General features: G+C 59.3%; 1 protein-coding gene across 7 annotated transcripts in view; it reads left to right on the top strand.

Moving 5' to 3' along the window:
* Positions 1–553: 553 nt before the first annotated feature.
* Positions 554–18,425, top strand: part of IGSF9B (immunoglobulin superfamily member 9B) — a 42,459-nt gene continuing 24,587 nt past the window's right edge. For 6 of the 7 annotated variants that reach the window (XR_015157429.1, XR_015157428.1, XM_086383314.1 and 3 more), the window contains exons 1-6: positions 554–816; positions 9,715–9,912; positions 11,366–11,512; positions 16,628–16,779; positions 17,012–17,129; positions 18,143–18,284. Coding sequence is in view for 5 of the 7 variants with exons in the window: in XM_086383314.1 (XP_086239440.1) it covers positions 753–816; positions 9,715–9,912; positions 11,366–11,512; positions 16,628–16,779; positions 17,012–17,129; positions 18,143–18,284 (821 nt within the window). In the remaining 2 variants the exon portion in view is untranslated. Of the gene's footprint in view, positions 817–9,714; positions 9,913–11,365; positions 11,513–13,864; positions 14,067–16,627; positions 16,780–17,011; positions 17,130–18,142; positions 18,285–18,425 lie in introns of those variants that run through there. The other variant, XM_086383316.1, reaches the window with a different exon arrangement.

The following is an 18,425-nucleotide window of genomic DNA, read 5'->3' as shown; positions in this document are numbered from 1 at the left end:
AGAGAGTGCGCTGGGGAGGAAAGAGTGGCCGAGTGTGGAAGGGAGGAGGGGAGGTGGCGGTAGCGCGTGACCCCTTTGAAAAGATCTCCAGTGAAGGACGTTCTCAGCTTCCCCAGGCTGCTGTTCCCGGGTTTCCCCATCACTGAATCAGCACCGTCCTCCCGGGACGCCTTTTTGCTGGATGGAAACCGGATGCTGGGTTCCCTGGATGGGCGGGGGCACCGACCCCTCAGACCTACAGTGTAGCAGAGACTCCAGGGTCCCGTTGGCCGGCCCGGCGGCCACATTCCTTCCCCCAGAAACTTGCCATGCAGTGGGAGCAGGGAGCAGAGCCTAGCGGAGACGCGGCAGCGCCTTCTCCCCGGCAATGCGCATGATTCTGCGGCTCTGGGTTTGCCACACGTCAACGCACCTTGAATGGGCTCGCCCCCCTCGACGCGACGGGCAGGCATCCTGGCCAATCGGACCCCGGGCTCGCTGGCCGCGCCCAATGGAAGGGCAGCGGGGGCGGGCCCGGGGCGGTGCGGCCGGGCTTCTCCGCGGCGCTGGCTGCGCTCCGCCCGGGCTCCAGTGCAGGTGCCGCTGCGCCGGGCGGGAGGCTGCGCGCCGAGCCGAGCGGATCCTCGGAGGGATGGGGAGCGGGCCGCCCGGGCTGCAGGAGCCGCAGGAGCCGCGAGAGCACCGGCGCGGGGCGTAGGCTGCGCGGGCACTTTGCGATAGGATGAGGCTCCTGGCTGGCGCGCGGTAGTACTATGATTTGGTATGTGGCCACTTTGATAGCAAGTGTGATCAGCGCCCGAGGTCTTGCGGCTCAAGGTGAGTTGAAGTGCAGCGTCCCTCCCCTGCGCCTCCCGCGGATCTTGGCTCCGTCCTCCTGCTGAGCCCGCGCCCTCCCGGCGGGCGCGCTCCGGGCACCGCGAGGAGGGGGGACGCCGTATCCGCGGTCGGCGGGAAGGGCCTGAACCCGGGCTGCCGGCGCTCTGGAGAGAACGCTTCGGGCTAGGGTCCATGCCGCCACCCTTGGCACCAGGGCTTTGCAGCGGGTGCCGCGCCCGGTGCCCTTCGCGGGCGCAGCCGCCGCCTCGAGCGCTGGGGAGGCGGTGGCTTTCTCAACTCTGCCGCCAGGGAGTTTTCGGGTTCTCGGTTGGCTGCGGCACGCTGGACCCCGCGCAGTGCCACCGGTCCGCAGGGGAGCCGGTGCGGGCTCGGCTTGGGCTCGAGTCCCTCCGGACCACACGTCGTGGCACCCGGAGATCGGATCCCCTCGCAGGGCGGGGCGCACGGAGCGCCGCGAGAGGAAAAGAGCTGGTTCCGCGGGGAGTCTCTCGCTTGCTCTGAGGAGCGGCCGACTTCGACTGGCTCTGCCCGCGTCCGGCTCCGCTGTACCTGAGCCCGGCCTGGCCGGGCAAAAGTTCCCCGGGAGCGCGCCGCAGCCGGCCACAGCTGGCCACAGCTGCTGTGGCCGAGAGCAGCTGGAGGGGGTCTCCACTGCCGCCTCTCGGGGCGGAGGGAGGTTTTCCTCTTTCTCTGTTTCCGGTCTGAGCTGGGAAGAGGGCAGAGGGAAGCCAGTGAGCTGGGTGATGGGCGCGTGAGCACGCGGGCTTTTGCTCTGGAGACCGCAGAGCGGCCCGCACGCCTCTGTGTGGCACCTCGGCTCTCCGCCCTGCTATGGAAGCTGGAGGTGCCCGGACTCTGAGCGCGCGATGTTCAGCGCTCAGACACGATCCAGCTGCGGGCAGGTCCCCAGGGCCGGCCGGGATGGCTTCCGGGGAGAACCGCCAGGTGGACAGCAAGCAGTAGGAGGACCCACAGCGGAAGACCCAGCGCCCGGCCGCTCTCGCGCAGGAGGACCCTTTGCTCACCTTGTCTGGGGCTGTGTAGGGGGAGGGGAAGTGATTTGGAAAAGTTTCTGCAATGAGATCGGTCTCGCTGGTGTTTGCGGGGGTGTGAAAACAGAGGCAGAGGAAGGCGAAGAGAAGAGTGCTTTTATTATATGGTGTGTGACCCCGGGTGGTTTTAAAATTCTTCCTTTGTCAGGTGGGGAAACAGACCAGAAGCTCGTGGGGTGGGGTGGGGGTGTGAGGTGGCTTGAGCTGCGCTTGAGAACTTGTCTCCAGCCTCAGTGCTCGCCCCTTCCCTACTGCCTTGTACTCTTCTGATGCCTCCATCTCCTCCCCTTCAGTTTGTGGTATGTTCCTGCTATGGGACTGTCGCACAAAAGGATGTATTGGGATGTTTGAATAAAAGAGAGATGTTGAAGGGAGGCTCTGAAATAGGATCCCAGCCTGAGGAGTCCAGGGAAGAGGATGGACTTTTTGCAAGTTTAAGCACAGAATCAAGGGAAATGTGTGCTTATATTATAGCAGCACACAGAAGGGCCAGACAGAAGGAAGGACTTCCCAGCATTGAAGGTTATTGGTTCTGGAGCTTCTGCCTTCTTTCCGGGAATGGAGAGGTCCTTCTGTCCGGGGTGCCTGGACATGAACCCCTGCCTGCCATCCCTGTGGGTTTTGGGGAGGGGGGTGTCTTTTTAGCCTAGGGGCTCTGTGTGTGGTGGTAAAGGATCTGGACTCAAGTTCCAGCACTGCTACTTGCTGGCCTGTGACCTTGGACACATTGCTTTGCTTCTCTGATTGTCACTTGCCTTATTGGGGGTTAACAGTATGAGCGTGTGGGGTATTTGTGAACATTAGTGCCGTGAAGAAATGAGGGGCTGGCTGAATGTTCTGTGGTAGTGGTGGTTTAGTCGCTAAGTCATGAGTAAGTAACTGATGATGATCTTGGTTCCATTTCTTTCCCCTGAATGATTCAGGGCACTGGGAGCTGGAAATGTCCCCAGGGGGAGTTCAGACAGTTGCCTTTGTCCAGAACCAAGTTTGCCTTCCCCGCTGACCTTGCCCAGGGAGATGTGGAGGGCTGCTCAGAAATCCTTTGAGAGATCTGCAGAACTAGAGTTGTGTCAGTGGCTGGAACCTGGTGGAGAGGCTGCAGGACACCCAGGAGGCATCATCTCTACGGCCTCCGGGAGTGGGAGATGGGCTGATGGGCCAGCGTTTCAGATGCTGCTGTGAGAGCTCAGCTGTTCTCTAACTGGCAGAGGTGACTTCCAGGAGTTTCTTGATGGGAGGGACTTTGAGATGCTTGTCTTAGGGTCTGGCTGAGCAGTGGTTGTTCCAGCAGAGGATTGAAAGGCTTGGGACAGAGAGAGGGGTGGCTTGAATCCTGTGTGTCTGGGGGGCAGTGTGGAGGCTGGGGAGGGCGTGCAGAGAGCCTGGAAGGTGGTGAGTGGAGTCTGCGCCTGAGGCCTTCGCTGAGCAAGCTGGTGCGGAGGACCCCGGCCTTTATCACCAAGGCTGCCTCCTCTTGTGGACCACAGATTCCATGCCTGGCTTACTGCTGTCCCCAGATAAAGCGGGTTCTAACCCGGACAGTGCTGGTAGCTGGACTAATGCTCTCTACTCTCAGCCTGGCCTTTCCTCCCTTCCTTTGGTGGTGAAGGCACGAGGGAGGGCATTTAGGTCTGGAATCTGCTAGAGAGACCCCCACAGGCAGCCTCTCAGCTGAGCGGGACTTGGCTCAGGACGTGGCATGCGTGTTTGTGTCCCCAGCACCCGCGGCTGGAGGCAGGCAGGGGTGTGTCTGGCAGCACGCGTTTGGGAGAAGCTGAGGAGGGGATGTGTGGGAAGAGAGTCAGCTTTCAGCTGCTGGCCCCAAGCTCGTCTCATGTGCTGACCCGGAGCTGCCAGGTCCCAGGGCTGGTGGTGGTTTCAGGTTTGAGGTTCTGAGACAGAAAGCTAGGATCCAGTTACCCAAAGGAGCAGAGGCTGCCTGGCTGGGAGATGCTGAACCCCAGCCTCTCTCTGGCCGGCCTCTCCTGGCTCAGAGCCCTGTGCTCTCCATCCTCAGATCTCTGCCTCAGGCCTGGCTGTCTGCCTCAGGCCTGGCTGTCAGGGCTTTGCTGCGCTGAGTGGGTGGGAGTGGACCTGGCCCACAGGGAGAGCCGCACTCCCTCCCCTGCTCCCCAACCCTCTCCAGTCCTCTGCCTCCTTGGGCTAGGCCAGGGTCCCAGGGCAGCTCTCTCCTGTCTGTGCCCAGTGATGGGTAAAGCAGTTTGTGTAAGAGAGTGAATGTGAATTGTGGAAAGAGCCATCATTGGTGGTAGCTGCTAGAAGTGCCTGCACACATCTGTGTGTGTGCCTGCCTGTGTGTGCAACTGTGTGTATGCGTTTGCACATGAATGTAGCAGACAGGAGACCCAGAGTCTCCAGGCGCGAGGTGGGGCATCTTTCCTGTCTGATTGCTGGTGGCCGTGGGTGGCAGCGAGGCTGGACTTGGAGCAGACACCCAGCTCTTCCCACCCTCTGCTCCACACGTGAGTATGGACAGCTCAGAAGCTCCCAAAGTTGGAGGTTCAGCCCTGGGGCTGGGTTGAAGGGAGACTGAGCTCTGAGAGAAAACCTCAGTGGGGGACACACACAGGCAGAGCCAGGGGACGCAGAAGACGGGTCTGACTTGCTAAGAGGTGGCTCTGACCTTGGCTACCCAGTAGCCCAGACTCCTGAATGGAGAAGGGACTTGGTCCCTGGGGGTTGGGAGCTGGGTGCAGAGGCAGCTTGTAGCCTGGTCCTGCCGGGGCACTGCCCAGGGGAGCCAGCTCAGCCTGCCTGAGGCAGCTGACCTATTTTTCTTAGGAATCTTCCTGCTTTTCTCTTCTCTCTTGCGTGATTAAGCAGGAGATTGGTGAGCAGAGTCAGGGCCTCCAGAAGAGTTTTGGAGAACAATTCCTTGTGGGCCAGGCTACAAGCGAGGTCCCAGCCAGCCTGCCTGTTCTTCTGAAAGGGTGGTGACTGGGTGGTGCCCTCTGCCCGCCCTCACCCCCTAGCTCCCTCCCAGTCCAGGCCCCTGGCCAGCTGGGCTGTGGCAGGTAATACACTGTCCGGGTAACATGCAGGAAGCTGCTGTCCTGGTTTTCCGGCTTCCAGGTAGGGAGTGCTGACGCTTCATTGTGAGCAGACTCGGGCTTCGATCCCCTGCTTACTTTCGTCCACCTGGCGCCTCACCTGAGGCCCTCCCCAGCTTAGCTCTGGGGTACTTGGACCAGGCCCACACCAGCGGTGGGCAGGGTGGGTGTGGCTGGGCCTCTCTGCGGAGGAGCTGGAGGAGCTGCTGCAGGAGCAGAGCGGAGGTTGGATTACTGACTGCTTCCTGCCAGTGGCTCCTGGGGAACAGGCTCTTGGAAATACAATCTAGCCGAGAGCAAATTAAGGTGGCTAAGAGCTGCTGCCTCCTGGGCTGCCTGGGCTGGAGAGTTAGGGAGGAGAGGCAACCATGGAGGAAAGGTGTCCTATCCCTCCCCAGTGCCTTGTTATATGATGGGAGGGCCAGTTTGGGCTCACCTGATCTCTGACTTCTACCCTCAGAGGTTGATGGGGAGTTGGGGCAGAAGAATAGCTACAGGGAGACCTTAAAAGGTGGGGACTTCTCCAAGGACCTCCTAGGTGGGGTGTGGGGGTCCTGGCTGGAGGCAGAATATCCCAGTGACCTCTGGCCCACCCACTGTCTGCAAAGGACACCCAGGGTGCAGCCTTATGTGGACATGGCTGTTTCTCCATCTCACACTTGGCTATGTGTGTATGGAGTCTCTCCTCTGCTTTCCTCATGCAAGCCTCTGGGTCTGCATCTCCCGGGTGGGGGTAGGGGGGAAAGGACGTTCCAGGGGAGCCCGATTCAAGCTTCCTGGGATCTCCTGGAACCCCCTGGCTTGTCACAGAGGAGCGACTGGGGGACTATTGGGGGCTGTGCCTGTTTTGGACTCAGCAGGGATTATTTTTAGGCTGGCAGATGGAGGTGGCGGTGGCTGTCGCTGGTATTATTAGACAACAGGCCTGTGGTTTGGGAGTCTGGTGCCCAAGGGGGCGGGGGAAGGGGGGAGCCTCCCCGGGGACGTGTACTCACTCACTCACTGAGGTGGGGAGGTCTCCCTGTGCCACAGATAGACAGAGCCGGAGCTCCTGGGTCCCAGGCAGAGTGGGCTCAGCCCTGCACCCGCAGCTGCCTACTGACCCCGGCCTGCCCCGCTGGCCTTTTTGGGTTCAGGACTGCAGGGGTCTGGCTGTGAGAACCTGTCCTGAGTGCACTGTGGAGGGGCTGGCCTTTGACTCAGGGAACAGAGGGGAGGGGGCTGCTTCTTGGGTCAGTGTGGGAGGGGCCTTGTGCCTTGGTACCTAGCCTGTGGTGGGGGGCAAGTGGGGGCAAAGGGGAGACAGGACAGCTGGAACCTGCCCCTACCTAATTGCCCCCCGCGCCCCACGCCGGCCGCTGGCCCAGCCAGGGGACAGAGATGGTGGTACGTCTGTCGGATGGGTGTTGGGGTCCCACAAGGACCTGGTATGTAGTAGTGACCTAGAGGAAGCTGGTTTGTCTGGCGGCTGGCCCTCCCTGCCTGGTTCCCAGACCTTGGCTGCTGCCACCAGATTTTGCAGTCTTGCTGCCTCTCCTCCCCCAGCCCCGCCCCTGGAAGAGCTCCAGCTTGGGAAGAGGGGTGGGGGCTGTGCCAGGCTGTGGAGGGCTCATGGTCCTGTGCTCACAGGGATCCAGTGGCAGCCCTGGACCTGGCAACCTGCCGGGCACCACCTGGCCCAGAGAGCAGGAGGTCTGCACCCTGTGGGCTTTCAGAAAGGTTAGCCAGACCACGGGGCACCTCCTCCTCCTGTGTCCTCTCTCCTTACCAGGGAGCGCTGGGCAAAACCCCAAAGTGCAGATTTGCTCTGCTCCTCCGGGTACAGCTGGGTCCTGCCATCTCTGAAAAGGGTGCATGGAATCCAGGACACCTCGTGCTCCCTGCGGTGCTCACCCTGCGGGTGCCAGAGTCCCCTTGAGGCTGCTGCAGGCCTCTGTGGTGGGGAGGGGTCTGGGGCCTCCCCTCCTGAAGCCCTCCCTCTTTGGATACCATCCATCTCTGCCTTCCCACACCACCCCCCCCCCCACCCCCGCCTTCTTCCTCCTCCCTACTGTTCCTGGGGCCTGGCTCTGTCCCCTCCTGACTTTCCTAATTCTCCATCCTCTGAAGGCCTATGTCTCTGTGTCCCTGGCAGAATCCTGGGTGCCCTTGACCTCTCTCTGTGTCTCTGTCTCTGCCTGTCTGTTCATACCCTGACCGTCTGTCTCCATTCTTGCCCCTGGAATCTCTTTTGCTCTTGACTTGGGTTGTGTCCTAGGTTTGAAGGCATTTCTCTCCTCCATCAAACCCCTCTTCCATCTCTGCTGCCAGCCTGTTTACTTTTTTTTTTTTTTTGCAGCAAGCTTTTCTGGAGAAAGTGTTTTATTAGACATGCTTTGGCTCAGAAAAGCTCAGGCTGAGGGGGAAGTACTCGTGGGTGATGGGTGAGAGCACACGCAGAGTGTGTGTGTGTGTGTGTGTTGAGATGAGGAAAGCTGATAAATATTTTAGGATTCTGAAAGCCAGGAAGACTGGCCTGAGTGCGGGGGCTGGGACAGGGCCTCCCACTCCACTGCCTTCATCCTGGAAGCCCGTCTGTTTTGGCTTTGCTCACTGTCTCTGTGCTGCTGGTCTCACCATGTCTTCTTCCAGCTGCTGTCTCTGGCGGAGGGACGTGGGAAGACCTGTGGGGTGGGGCCCAGGTCTGGCTGGGTCTCAGGTGGGGTGCACAGCCCTGAGCCTGGGTGGGTGTGGAAGAGGCCACCTCGTTGCCCAGTTGCTGTGCGGAGAATGAGGCAGTCAAGGTCTTGCCTCCCAGAGCCTCTAGAACCTTTTCTATGAGAGGAGGGCAAGCAACCCTGCCCCCTGCCCCAGGTGGCCACCCCTGGGAGGCACTCCCGCCTCTTGCCCTGGCTCTTGTAGTTCCTCTTCTTTCCTCCAAAGTCTGCACACTCACATGTACATGTGTACACACATACACTCATGTGCACACATGTCTGTTCTTTGCCCACCCCTCCAGGGCCCAGGGTCAGCCTTTGTGCCAGGGTGCTCTGAGGCGGGCCCAGTCCCTGCCTGGTGCCCCCAGGGGATGGGGTGGGGGCTGGGAGGAGCCTGCTACACTTTCCCTGAGGGGCTGGAATTTAGCCTTTGCCTAAAGCAGGTCTGGGAGGGTTGGGAAACCTGCTGGGGCCTCAGGCAGGTGAGGGCAACACTGTGCTCTGCTCCAAAAATACTCTGTGATCTTAGCTCTTTCTCTAGAAAACAGTGATGTCACCAGTAGCCAATCAGCTTCCAGAAGGGTTGCCTCCTCCTTCTTCCGCAATTTGCGGGAGGAGGAGAGGGAGCTGGAGCGGGAGGGAGAGAAGGAGAGGCCGACAGAGACATGGACCTGGAGAGGCAGAGCACACAAGCACACAGGGGCCAGGCAGCAGAAAAGCAAAACCCTTTCCCCAGCATAGGCAAACGGAACCCCACATGTACCCCCCCACCCCAACACACGCTGATAGAGTCATACAAAGAAGGGGAGCAGGTAGACAGCATAACCCATGTGGGTGGGAGCTAGAGAGAGACAGAGATACAGAGAGACAGACATGGAGGAGGAGCCAGAGAGAGATGGACACAGGAGAGACACTGGAGAGAGAGAGACAGAACCAAATAGAAAGACACATAGAAAGAGCCAGATACACAGAGACACAAAGGAGAGCCAGACAGAGGTGCCTGGCAGGAGCCCACAGGGGTCAGAGGTGTGCGCAGAGTCAGGCCAGAGCCTCAGTGGAGCAGCCGCTGTCCGTGGTGCTGCCTGGAGGGGCCCAGCCGGCTCTGGAGGGGAGGGGCGGGGTCTGGTGGATTGTGTGGGTGCTGGGAGGGAAGGCAGGGGGAGGGGCCTCCCATCGAGCTCTTTCACTGGGAAGGAAGGTGGACAAGGTGACTTTGGTGTGGCAGCCCGAGTCAGGCTGGAGGTGGGGCTGCAGACCTGGGGCGGAGCCTGGGTTAACCTGTTCTCTCTGGGGCTGGGGCTGGGGCTGGGGCTGGGGCTGGGGGATATGGGCCTCTCCCTGCCTCACCTCCCATCCCTCCCAGTCCCTTTCTGGAGGATGTTAGTGCCTTATCTAGCCACGTGCTTTGTCCTCTGCCAGGTAGGGGTGGTCCCCTTAGCTGGCTGAGGTTAGTGGCCCCAGGGTCCCCCTCCCGTGTCCCCAGCATCCTGCGGTCCGGATGGTGATGTCTGGGGCTTCTCCTGCTGATAGACTTGGGGCTTGTACACTGGAGGGATGGAGGCCCCTCCCGCTCCCTCCTCTGCGGCAGGCGAGGCGGGCAGAGGGAGGAGGGGCAGAGAGGCCAGCTCAGGCCGGTGGGGTTTTCCCTCTGGCGATGCCAGGAGCAGCCTCTGCTCAGCTTGTTGGGGATTCCCCGCTCCTGTGTGGAACGCTCTTGTTTGGTGCTGTGAACATCAGGCTGAGCTGGGGGTGGGGCGTGGGAGGACTCCGGCTCCGAGTCTCCCTGCTGTGCTCTAGCAGGAAGCATCCTGGTGCAGGAAGAGGTCCCCATTCACCCTTGGCTGCAGTGCCTGCCCGGACCTTGGTGTCCACAGAGGGGCCGAGGCCCCTCTACCTTCTCAGTGGCCACCCTCCTCAGAGCTGGTAGGAGTGTCACTGGGAAAAGGCATGGTCGGGCTGTGCTCTTCAGGGTTCGGAGGGCAGAGGTGGTCTCTGGGACAGCCGGGCAGGATCTCCTGGCCTCTCCTTTCCTGCGTCCCAATGTAGCTGTCCCGCTAGGTGCCCACGGCCTGCGAGAGGAGCCCGAGTTCGTGACCGCAAGGGCTGGAGAGAGCGTGGTCCTGCGATGCGACGTGGTCCACCCGGTGACGGGGCAGCCCCCGCCCTATGTTGTGGAATGGTTCAAGTTTGGGGTGCCCATCCCCATCTTCATCAAGTTCGGCTACTACCCGCCTCACGTGGACCCTGAATATGCAGGTAAGGGCTGCCCCATTGCTCTGGCTTCCCGCCTGGCTCCGGCGGGGGGGGGGGGGGGGCCCACCCTGTCCCTCTTGCCTGTGTCTTGTAACCTGTCGTCCTTTCCGATGGGCCTCTTATCTCTGTTTTCCAGTCGCTGCCTCTGTCCTCCCATCCTTTGCACTCTGGTAGGTTTTAATTAAGTGGCGAGAGGAGAGGGACAAGGAGGTGGGGCAGACACAGGGCTTCCTGAACAGCCTCACCGATCCGCAGGGGGCCCTGTGGATCCGGAGGCCAGAGGAGAAGGGAGGCCCAGAGCCCGCCGCGTGGGAGAGGAGGCCGGCTGGAGGGCGGCTCAGTAGAAGCAGCTGAGTCAGAGCCTCGGCAGGCAGCCATGGGGTTTGCTCTGTCTGGCTTCGCCCACTCCCTCCCTCTGGCTCTGAAGTTGGGGCCTCTTGTCCTGGGTGGAGGGAGCGTCTGGGCACCCACTCTGCCTCCTCCTCCTGGCCCCCTGTGTCTTGTTCTGCAATGACTCCTGCCAGTTGGGCCTCACTGAGTCACTGCCAAGGGCCTGCCCACCAGGGAGGAGGGCATGGGGCAATGTGAGTGTGTGCTCGGGTGTGTGTGTGTGTGTGGGTGTGTGTGCGCGCTGGGGTTTAAAGGAAGAGGAAGCTGGCAGGACATGGGTTTTATCTTTACCTCTGGGCTCTGAGGTCTGCCTTGCATTTTTGTCAGCTTCTATTTCTCTCTCTCTCTCTGCCCTTCTCTCTCCTCCTGTGTCTGTGTCTCTCCGGCCCTGGTTGGTTGGGACTGTCTGATTTGTAGGCAGATTGCCAGTGTCGAAAACACAAGGAGGAAAGCAGAGGAGGTCGTGACATTGGGGCGAGGAATGGGCTGGGCTGAGGGAGGACCCGGAGGGCACTCTGGGGAAGGGGTCTGAGTTAGGGAGGGTGGCTTGGAGTAGATTAGAGCTCTACCTGCCAGCTGCTCTGAGTTCTCAGGCTACACGCAACCCCCACTCCAGCCAAGCTTGGGGCCTGGGCTCTGTCTGGACCAGTCCTCTCTGCTCTCTGGCCCCAGCGGCAGGACTGGGAGGGGATGTCAGCACCCTGTCCCTGGTGGCCTCTCCCCTGGCTGCTGTAGGGAAGCCACACAGACAGGGTGCTGGGCGTGGCAGCCACGGGGACCCCCGGGACAGGATGTTGCTCAGCCTGGCCGGAGGTTCCCAGGGCCACTCATCCTCTCCTATCCCACCTCAGCAGAGCTCCTTCCTCTGTTCCGTCCCTAGAGAATGGGACGGTGCAGAGAACTGAAGCCTTCTTGGTGCAGCTGGTGGGCAGAGAGAGCAGGGCTTTTGGGGCCGCTCTGCCCTGGGCCTGCCTGCCCTGGGCTGGGGTCGAGGGAGGCTGTCCCTGTGGGGCTAGGGCTGCAGGGGGCAGCGCCCTGCCCTGACCCTCTTGGTCCCTCTCCACAGGCCGTGCGAGCCTCCACGACAAGGCATCCCTACGGCTGGAGCAGGTGCGTGCCGAGGATCAGGGCTGGTACGAGTGCAAGGTGCTCCTGCTCGACCAGCAGTACGACACCTTCCACAACGGCAGCTGGGTGCATCTCACCATCCACGGTGCGCGGTGTGCGGGTTGTGTGCCTGCGTGCGAGCGTGTTCGGTGTGTGTCCTGCGTGTGCTTGAGCCTTTTCCCCATGCCCCTGGGACTCAGCCCCTGACTGTAGCCTGCCCTGGAGACCCTGGTGCAGCTGTGCCCCAAGTTCCTCAGCCTTCCTGGAGACCCTGGCCTGGCCCACCGGTCAGATACCAGTCACACCCCTGGCCCCTTGGTCGTCCTGGAGTCCCAGAGGCCGGGCAGCTCCTGACAGACGGCGGTCACCATGGGTGGGGGCGGGAACTGGGTTCTGGAATCCGGGAGGGTTGAGCATCTGCAGGGTGGATTCTAGGGCAGTTGCAGGAAGACCCTCTTCAGGGATCCCCTGTTAGAGCCTTCCTTTAGTCCATTTGCCTGAGTAACCATTGAGTGTCAGCCAGCCATTGAGCTGCAACTGATGGGCAGCAGCAGGACAAACCCAGGGCCGGGTGGCAATGCTGCTGGTCCCGGCCTAGAGGGTAACCCTTCCAATGCTAGTGGGTACTTACTTCCTGGGGTGAAGGGTGATGGTCTCTCACAGGGCCAGGGTCTTTCCTGGGACCGAGGGTCCCCTGTGCCCCTGGGAGCCCTCCTTTGGGAGGGGAAATTCCCAAGGAGCCGGGAACACTGGAACCCAGAGAAAGTGGAAGAAGTGATCCCCATGGTGGAGGAGAGCAGGGTTTTTGCTTTGCTTTATTTTACTCTTGATTCAGTTTGTGATATAGTGTGTTCAGCCGCCACGTGCCACACATACTGAGCTGGTTGTTGAGGCTTCAATGGCACGTGTGCTTTGGACGCCCAGGCACAGCTTAGGTCCTTGTGGGTATGATGTCTGTGACCCTGAATTCCATGCTCAGCAGAGAGGAACTGGCAGTGTCCTGGCTTGTGAGCTTCTCGCAGTTTCCACTGGCCTTGTCTCATGAGGTTGGATCAGGTTGTGCACCTTCTGCCCTGAAAACCCATCGAGGGCCCTGGGAAAATGGTGTTTTAGTCTGAGACTGGCCTCTGGGACCAAACAGACCTAGGAGTGGTGGCCTTGGGGCAGTGGTCCAGGCTGCTGACTCACTGCATGCAACCGACTCCTGTCCGTCAGTCCCCAGAGACCAACGGTGGGCTTATTTTAAACCTTGGGTGGGCTGTCCCCACTACCGGTGAGCTTTTGAGTCAACTTCCTTTCAATGCCAGCTGTTGTCTGTGCTGGGAATGAAAACTCAGCTTAATATTAGTCCAAGCAAAATGTAATTAAGAAGGTAAACCTACCGCTGATGGCACCACTGATGGAGCGCTGAGCCAAGAGCCCCCACGCTGCCTGCTTTCTTGTGCCATCTCCCAAGGTGGGCTGATGCCGTCACAGCCCTGCCTGCCTCCCGCGCATCACCGCTGGGTCCTGTCCAGGGAGTGGAGGCGGGTGGACCAGCGGGGAACACGGGCCGACGAGACTCAGCTTGTGTCGTGAGTCCACCTCATTCACTGTCTGAGCCAGGACACCCGCCTCCCCTCGCTGAGCTTCACTATTCTGTTTCCAAGAACCGTGCCTGTGTGCAGGGCTGTAGTGAAGATTAAATGAAGCCCTGCAGATGAAGACGCCTGGTGCCGCGTTTGGAAGGTTGGCTGTGCAGGGGTCACTCTCTGCAGGATACGGGTCACCCTCCCCATCACGGGAGAGAACGACCAAGTTGGGCAGCCCAGGAGGGGCCTCGGGCTGGCAGAGGCAGCCTGGGTGGTCGAAGAGCCCTTGGGAATCGACCCATGATCAACATTCGTTCCTGAATGTCCACTCGGCAGGCTCTGGGGGTGTGCAGACTGAGCTCTGAAGGGTCTTCAGGGGACAATCAGGTCCAGAGGCGACTGCAGTAGGCTTTGGAAGCATGAGGGACAGGGACTTCTCTGAGGAAATGAGCCCTGGGCAGAGACCCTTTGGGGAAGAGGAGTTGACCAGGTGAGGGGGGTCGGGGGATCAGGCCTGCAGGGTGTTCCAGGGCAGAGGGAACAGCATGCCCGGAGGCCCAGAGGAAGCAGAGCCACCACATTCAGGAGCCTGGCTGCTTGTTGGAATGAAGGGCCAGGCTTTAGCACTGGAGCTCAGCTCGTCATGGAATGCTTTCCCTACCAGGGCCCCGCTCCCAAGGTGAGCGACCTCACCCTCTCTCTCTCCCTCCTGCATTCTGAGGTTCCTTCTGGCGTAAACACTTCCCTTATTGAAGGAAAGAGTCTGGAGCACAAACATTGCATTTCTTTCAAACTAGAATGTCAGGTATTTCTGACCGGGATCACCCTGGGAAAATGAAAAATTAGAATCACAAGTTGTCTCCTCCTCCTTCTGTGTTTTCTTCAAGGCCAGTTGGGAGGAAGAAAATCCAATTATTTCCTCATTGCATATGAAATACTAGAAAAGGCCGAGTCAGGCCTTGCTTTCTGTCGGTGAACTGCTTGGAGGAGAGGCCAGCCTATTTCTAACCTGCATGATTAATTATAGGGCATGTGTGAAAAAAGAAGAATTAAGCTGGAAATGCAGCTGGCAGGCTCACACCTAATCCGGTAAATAATCGGGAGTCAAACCATTATTTTCCTGAAAACTTGAAATTGTTCAAAGTGCTTTCCTGATTAGCACCTAAATAATAAAGTAATTATGTAATTAGTAATTAATTTGTCACTTCAGGACATAATTTATTGTATTATCTTTTCCTTAAGCGTGACACAGAGGTAATAGAGGCCGAGGCTGTGTGAGCTGTAGTTCAAGAGCAGGCTTGGCAGCAGGACTCTGCTAGGATGGGCTCACGGGCCAGGGTAGGAGGCAGTCTGGGGCTCGGAAGCCAGGATCCCTTTGCAAGGGCTTAGAATGTGTTTTGGGGCTTCCCTGGTGGCTCAGATGCTAAAGAAGCTGCCTGCAGTGCAGGAGACCCAGGTTTGTTTCCTGGGTCAGGAAGATCCCCTGGAGAAGGGAATGACTCCCCACTCCATCATTCTTGTGAAGAAATCCATGGACAGAGGAGCCTGGCAGGCTATAGTCCATGGGGTCGCAAAGAATTGGACATGACTGTGCGACTAACACAGAATGTGTTTTACCATCAATTTTGGTGTGTTTAACGTCGGGTTAGGATTGACTTTCTCAAAGATGTTTGTTGTGCGTGATGAAGACCGCTTCCCCGGTCACCCAGCCTTCACTCATGGCCACCTCTGTGGCCACACTGAGCGGAGCTTTGGGGAGATTGTTGAAGAAGGTCATCTCACCATCGTCTTGTCTTCAGTTTTATATTTGCATTTGTGTTGGTGTGTGCACGCGTGTGCACGTGCGCTTGCAGGCATGCAGCTATTTCATTGCGTTCATCTGTTCATTCAGCCATTTGTTGAGACTCTGTAACTTGCCACTTCAGTTCTGTTCAGTTGCTCAATCATGTCTGATTCTTTGCGACCCCATGGACTGCAGCTTGCCAGGCCTCCCTGTCCATCACCAGCTCCTGAAGCTTGCTCAGGTCCATCAAGTCGGTGATGCCATCCAACCATCTTATCTTCTGTCGTCCCCATCTCCTCATGCCTTCAATCTTTCCCAGCATCAGGGGCTTTTCCAATGAGTCAGTTCTTTGCATCAGGTAGCCAAAGTATTGCAGCTTCAGCTTCAGCTTCAGCATCATTCCTTCCAGTGAACATTCAGGACTGATTTCCTTTAGGATGAACTGGTTGGATCTTGCAGTTCAAGGGATTCTCAAGAGTCATTTCCAACACTACAGTTCAAAAGCATTGATTCTTCAGTGCTCAGCTTTCTTTATGGTGCAACTCTCACTTCCATACATGAGCTGCGCTAAAAGCTGAGCACATACTGGGATTTATGGAGATCTCTGCTCTCAGGAGACTTGGTCGTAAGTGCTTTAAACTGTCTCAGGGGACAGGATTGCAGCAAGTGCCTTCCTCGACCGCCTGACCATGTGAGGCAGAGGCAGCATTTTAGCAGAGATGTAGAAGCACCAGAAGGGTGGGATGTGAGTATGGCCCAGGAAGGGGGGATGGCAGGTGCAGCAATCCCAGGGATGGAATTTCTTGGCACTCGTAGGAAGACACGAAGGCTGGAGTGTTGGAGTCGATTTGAGGGATGTGTGGTGGCTGGTGGACAGCTGTGACCCCTAACATTGCTTGGGTCTGGGGCGAGGCTACCTCCTAGGAGACCCCTCTCACAGCTTCTCCTTGGGGCCTCAGAAGCTCTGGGCAGCTAACAGCGATGGCAGTACTGGCAAGATAACCACCATTCAGTAGCTTTATGTTTTACCAGCTCCTCTCACAGACTCTACCTGGATCATTCCTCCCATCAATGTGGAGGGCAGGGTTTTAGGTAGACCCCAGAATAGCTGAGCCCAGGGCTATAGGGCGAGTGGCTTTTGAACTTGAGCTTGGAGCCTTGAGACAAGGTCAGAAGTCCAGGCCCAGCCTGGTGTTGTGGACCCTCAGGCTGGGCCAGAAGACCCCAGGTGATTGTCCAGAGGGTTGAGGGTGATCAGATGGCTTCTAAAAGCAGCTTCGACAGATGAGATGGGATGTGTTAAAAGCTGATTGTTTCAACAGGGTGGGATTTTAGTCAGGACTCTGAAGCAGGTGCTGGGGGAGCAATTTGGGAGGGAGTGGCCATGGCTGGGCTGGGAGAAGATGTAGGATTGTTTCTTCAGGGTCTAGGTGATCCCACACCACCTGGTTTGTGATCCACGTTAGGCCTGATGGGGCTCAGATGGTGTATGGCCTGCAACCGTGGGCCTGGCTGGGCTGGGGTTATGGAAAGATGGGTCTGTGGATGGTCGAGGTGTGAAGGGCTGCAGGTATATGGATGCCTCATTTATCCCCATGTCCCTGGAGCCTCTGGGGCACCCTGGTGCTGGACAAACAGTCCTTTATTTGGAATTAGGTGGCTACAAAAGGGAAAGTTTAGAATTGGGATCCAGCCAGACTGTTGAGTTCCAGGTCTCCCTTCCAGAAGGCAGGTGGGCAGAGCCTGTCTCCTGCTTACCTCCTGCCTCCAGGAGTGCCCTGGACTTGTGGGGTGGGCCCCGGAGCAGGGTGCCCATGTGCGGGACGGCCAGCTGACCAGCCTGCCCCGTGCCTTCGGTCTCTTGCAGCTCCTCCCACCTTTACAGAAACACCTCCCCAGTACATTGAGGCCAAGGAGGGTGGTAGCGTCACCATGACCTGCATAGCTTTTGGGAATCCCAAGCCCATTGTCACCTGGCTGAAGGAGGGGACACTCCTAGGTGCTAGCAACAAGTACCAGGTGAGTGTGGGTCTGTCACAGGCTGCTGCACCCCCTCCTTGCTGCCCCCCGCCTCCTGTCCTGCCACCAATTCACCTTTGCGGAGGCGCAGGTAGGGCTGGAGGCGGCAGGCGGACTGGGCGGTACCTGTGACCTTGCAGGTTCCCCAGTGCACAGGCCCCGAGGCCCCCTCCACCTGGGAAGGCGTTGATGGGGCCCAGGGTGGGAGCTGAATCCGTCTCCTTGGCTCCAGGTGAGTGAGGGCAGCCTGACGGTGACGTCGGTCAGTCGGGAGGACAGAGGCGCCTACACCTGCCGTGCATACAGCATCCAGGGGGAGGCGGTGCACACCACCCACCTGCTCGTCCAAGGTGAGGCCTCTTGAAGGGAGTCCTGGCCCCACTGAGCTGGGGGTCTTCCCAGGGTGTGGGTGGCTTAGCTGGGGATGGTAGGGAACCGGGTGGGATCTCATCCCTGTGTTGCGGGCTCCCTTGGTGGCCCTCAGTAGCCCTCCCGTGGGGTGGCAGGAAGCGCCATGCCGACTGGGTTTCTGGTTTCTCTGAATGTCCAGGTGGTGTCCTGTGGTGTCTCCACCTTCCCCGGGGGAGGACTGCCCCCTCCCCCACCAGACTCCATCCTCTGGTGACTGCCTTAATAAGTAAGGGTTTGAATTGAGTCCAACCCCAGAGGCTTAAATAACATGAAGGGCGTTTGGCAGGGCTCGTGTCTGTGGGGTCAGCACCTGTGATGCTCTGCCTGGGGCCCTGAGCCCCCAGAAGGGGTGGCCTCTGTCCACCTGCTCCACTTCCCCACCCCTGCTGGAGGGAGCTGGGGGGGTGGCTGCACCTGGCCTCCTGACTTGGGCAAGAGCTGGTGACAGCCACAGGGTGTCTGGAAAGTCAGCACCAGGGCTGCTGGAACTCCAGCCGTGTCCTCTGCTTCTCCTGCCTCCTCTCCCTGATGCCCCTTCACCTGTGGTCAGCCTCTTACTCCTCTAGAGGCAGGCCGGTTCCTTTTGTGGGTCGAGAGAGTGGCCTTCCTCCTTGCTGTGTGTTTGTATCTATGGAGGGGTTAGTTGGCTATTCAGGGGGCCAGGTTGGCAGAGGGACTGTGCATGGGTGGGTGTCTGCCACGAGCTGTGTGCAGCCACACCTGTGGACCTCGTGCATCCTTGGGACCTGCAGGGTGAGTAAGAACCTGAGCACAGGCAGCAGCTGGATGCGTCTCCATGACAACTGCTCAGTTGTGCTGCCTGCTTCTGGACCAGTGCTGGCTCAATTCCTCCCGGGGCTAGGGGCGCCCCTTTCTGAGGGGCAGAGCTCCCGCAGCTGGTGCTGTGGTCCCCCCCGCCCCAGTAGAGGTCACATTTGTCCCTGTCCCCCAGGGCCTCCCTTCATCGTCTCACCTCCTGAGAACATCACTGTCAACATCTCCCAGGACGCGCTGCTCACCTGCCGGGCGGAGGCCTACCCCGGCAACCTCACCTACACCTGGTACTGGCAGGATGAGAACGTCTACTTCCAGAAGTGAGTGCACGCTCTGCCCTGAGCCCAGCCAGGCCTCCCAGGGGCGAGGCTTCCCAGCAGGGACTGCCCTTGGGCTCTGGGAGCTGGTTGGGATGGGAGGGTGGGCTGGGGTCCCCTTCCTGTGCTCCGGGCGCTGAGACC

The sequence above is a fragment of the Bos grunniens genome, chromosome 29, assembly GCF_055505025.1.
Source record: "Bos grunniens cultivar Pamir isolate PY7600 chromosome 29, Bosgru_T2T1.0, whole genome shotgun sequence".
Lineage (NCBI taxonomy): Eukaryota > Metazoa > Chordata > Mammalia > Artiodactyla > Bovidae > Bos > Bos grunniens.
The sequence above is the reverse complement of the archived record's forward strand: the minus strand, read 5'-3'. Positions and strand labels throughout refer to the sequence as shown.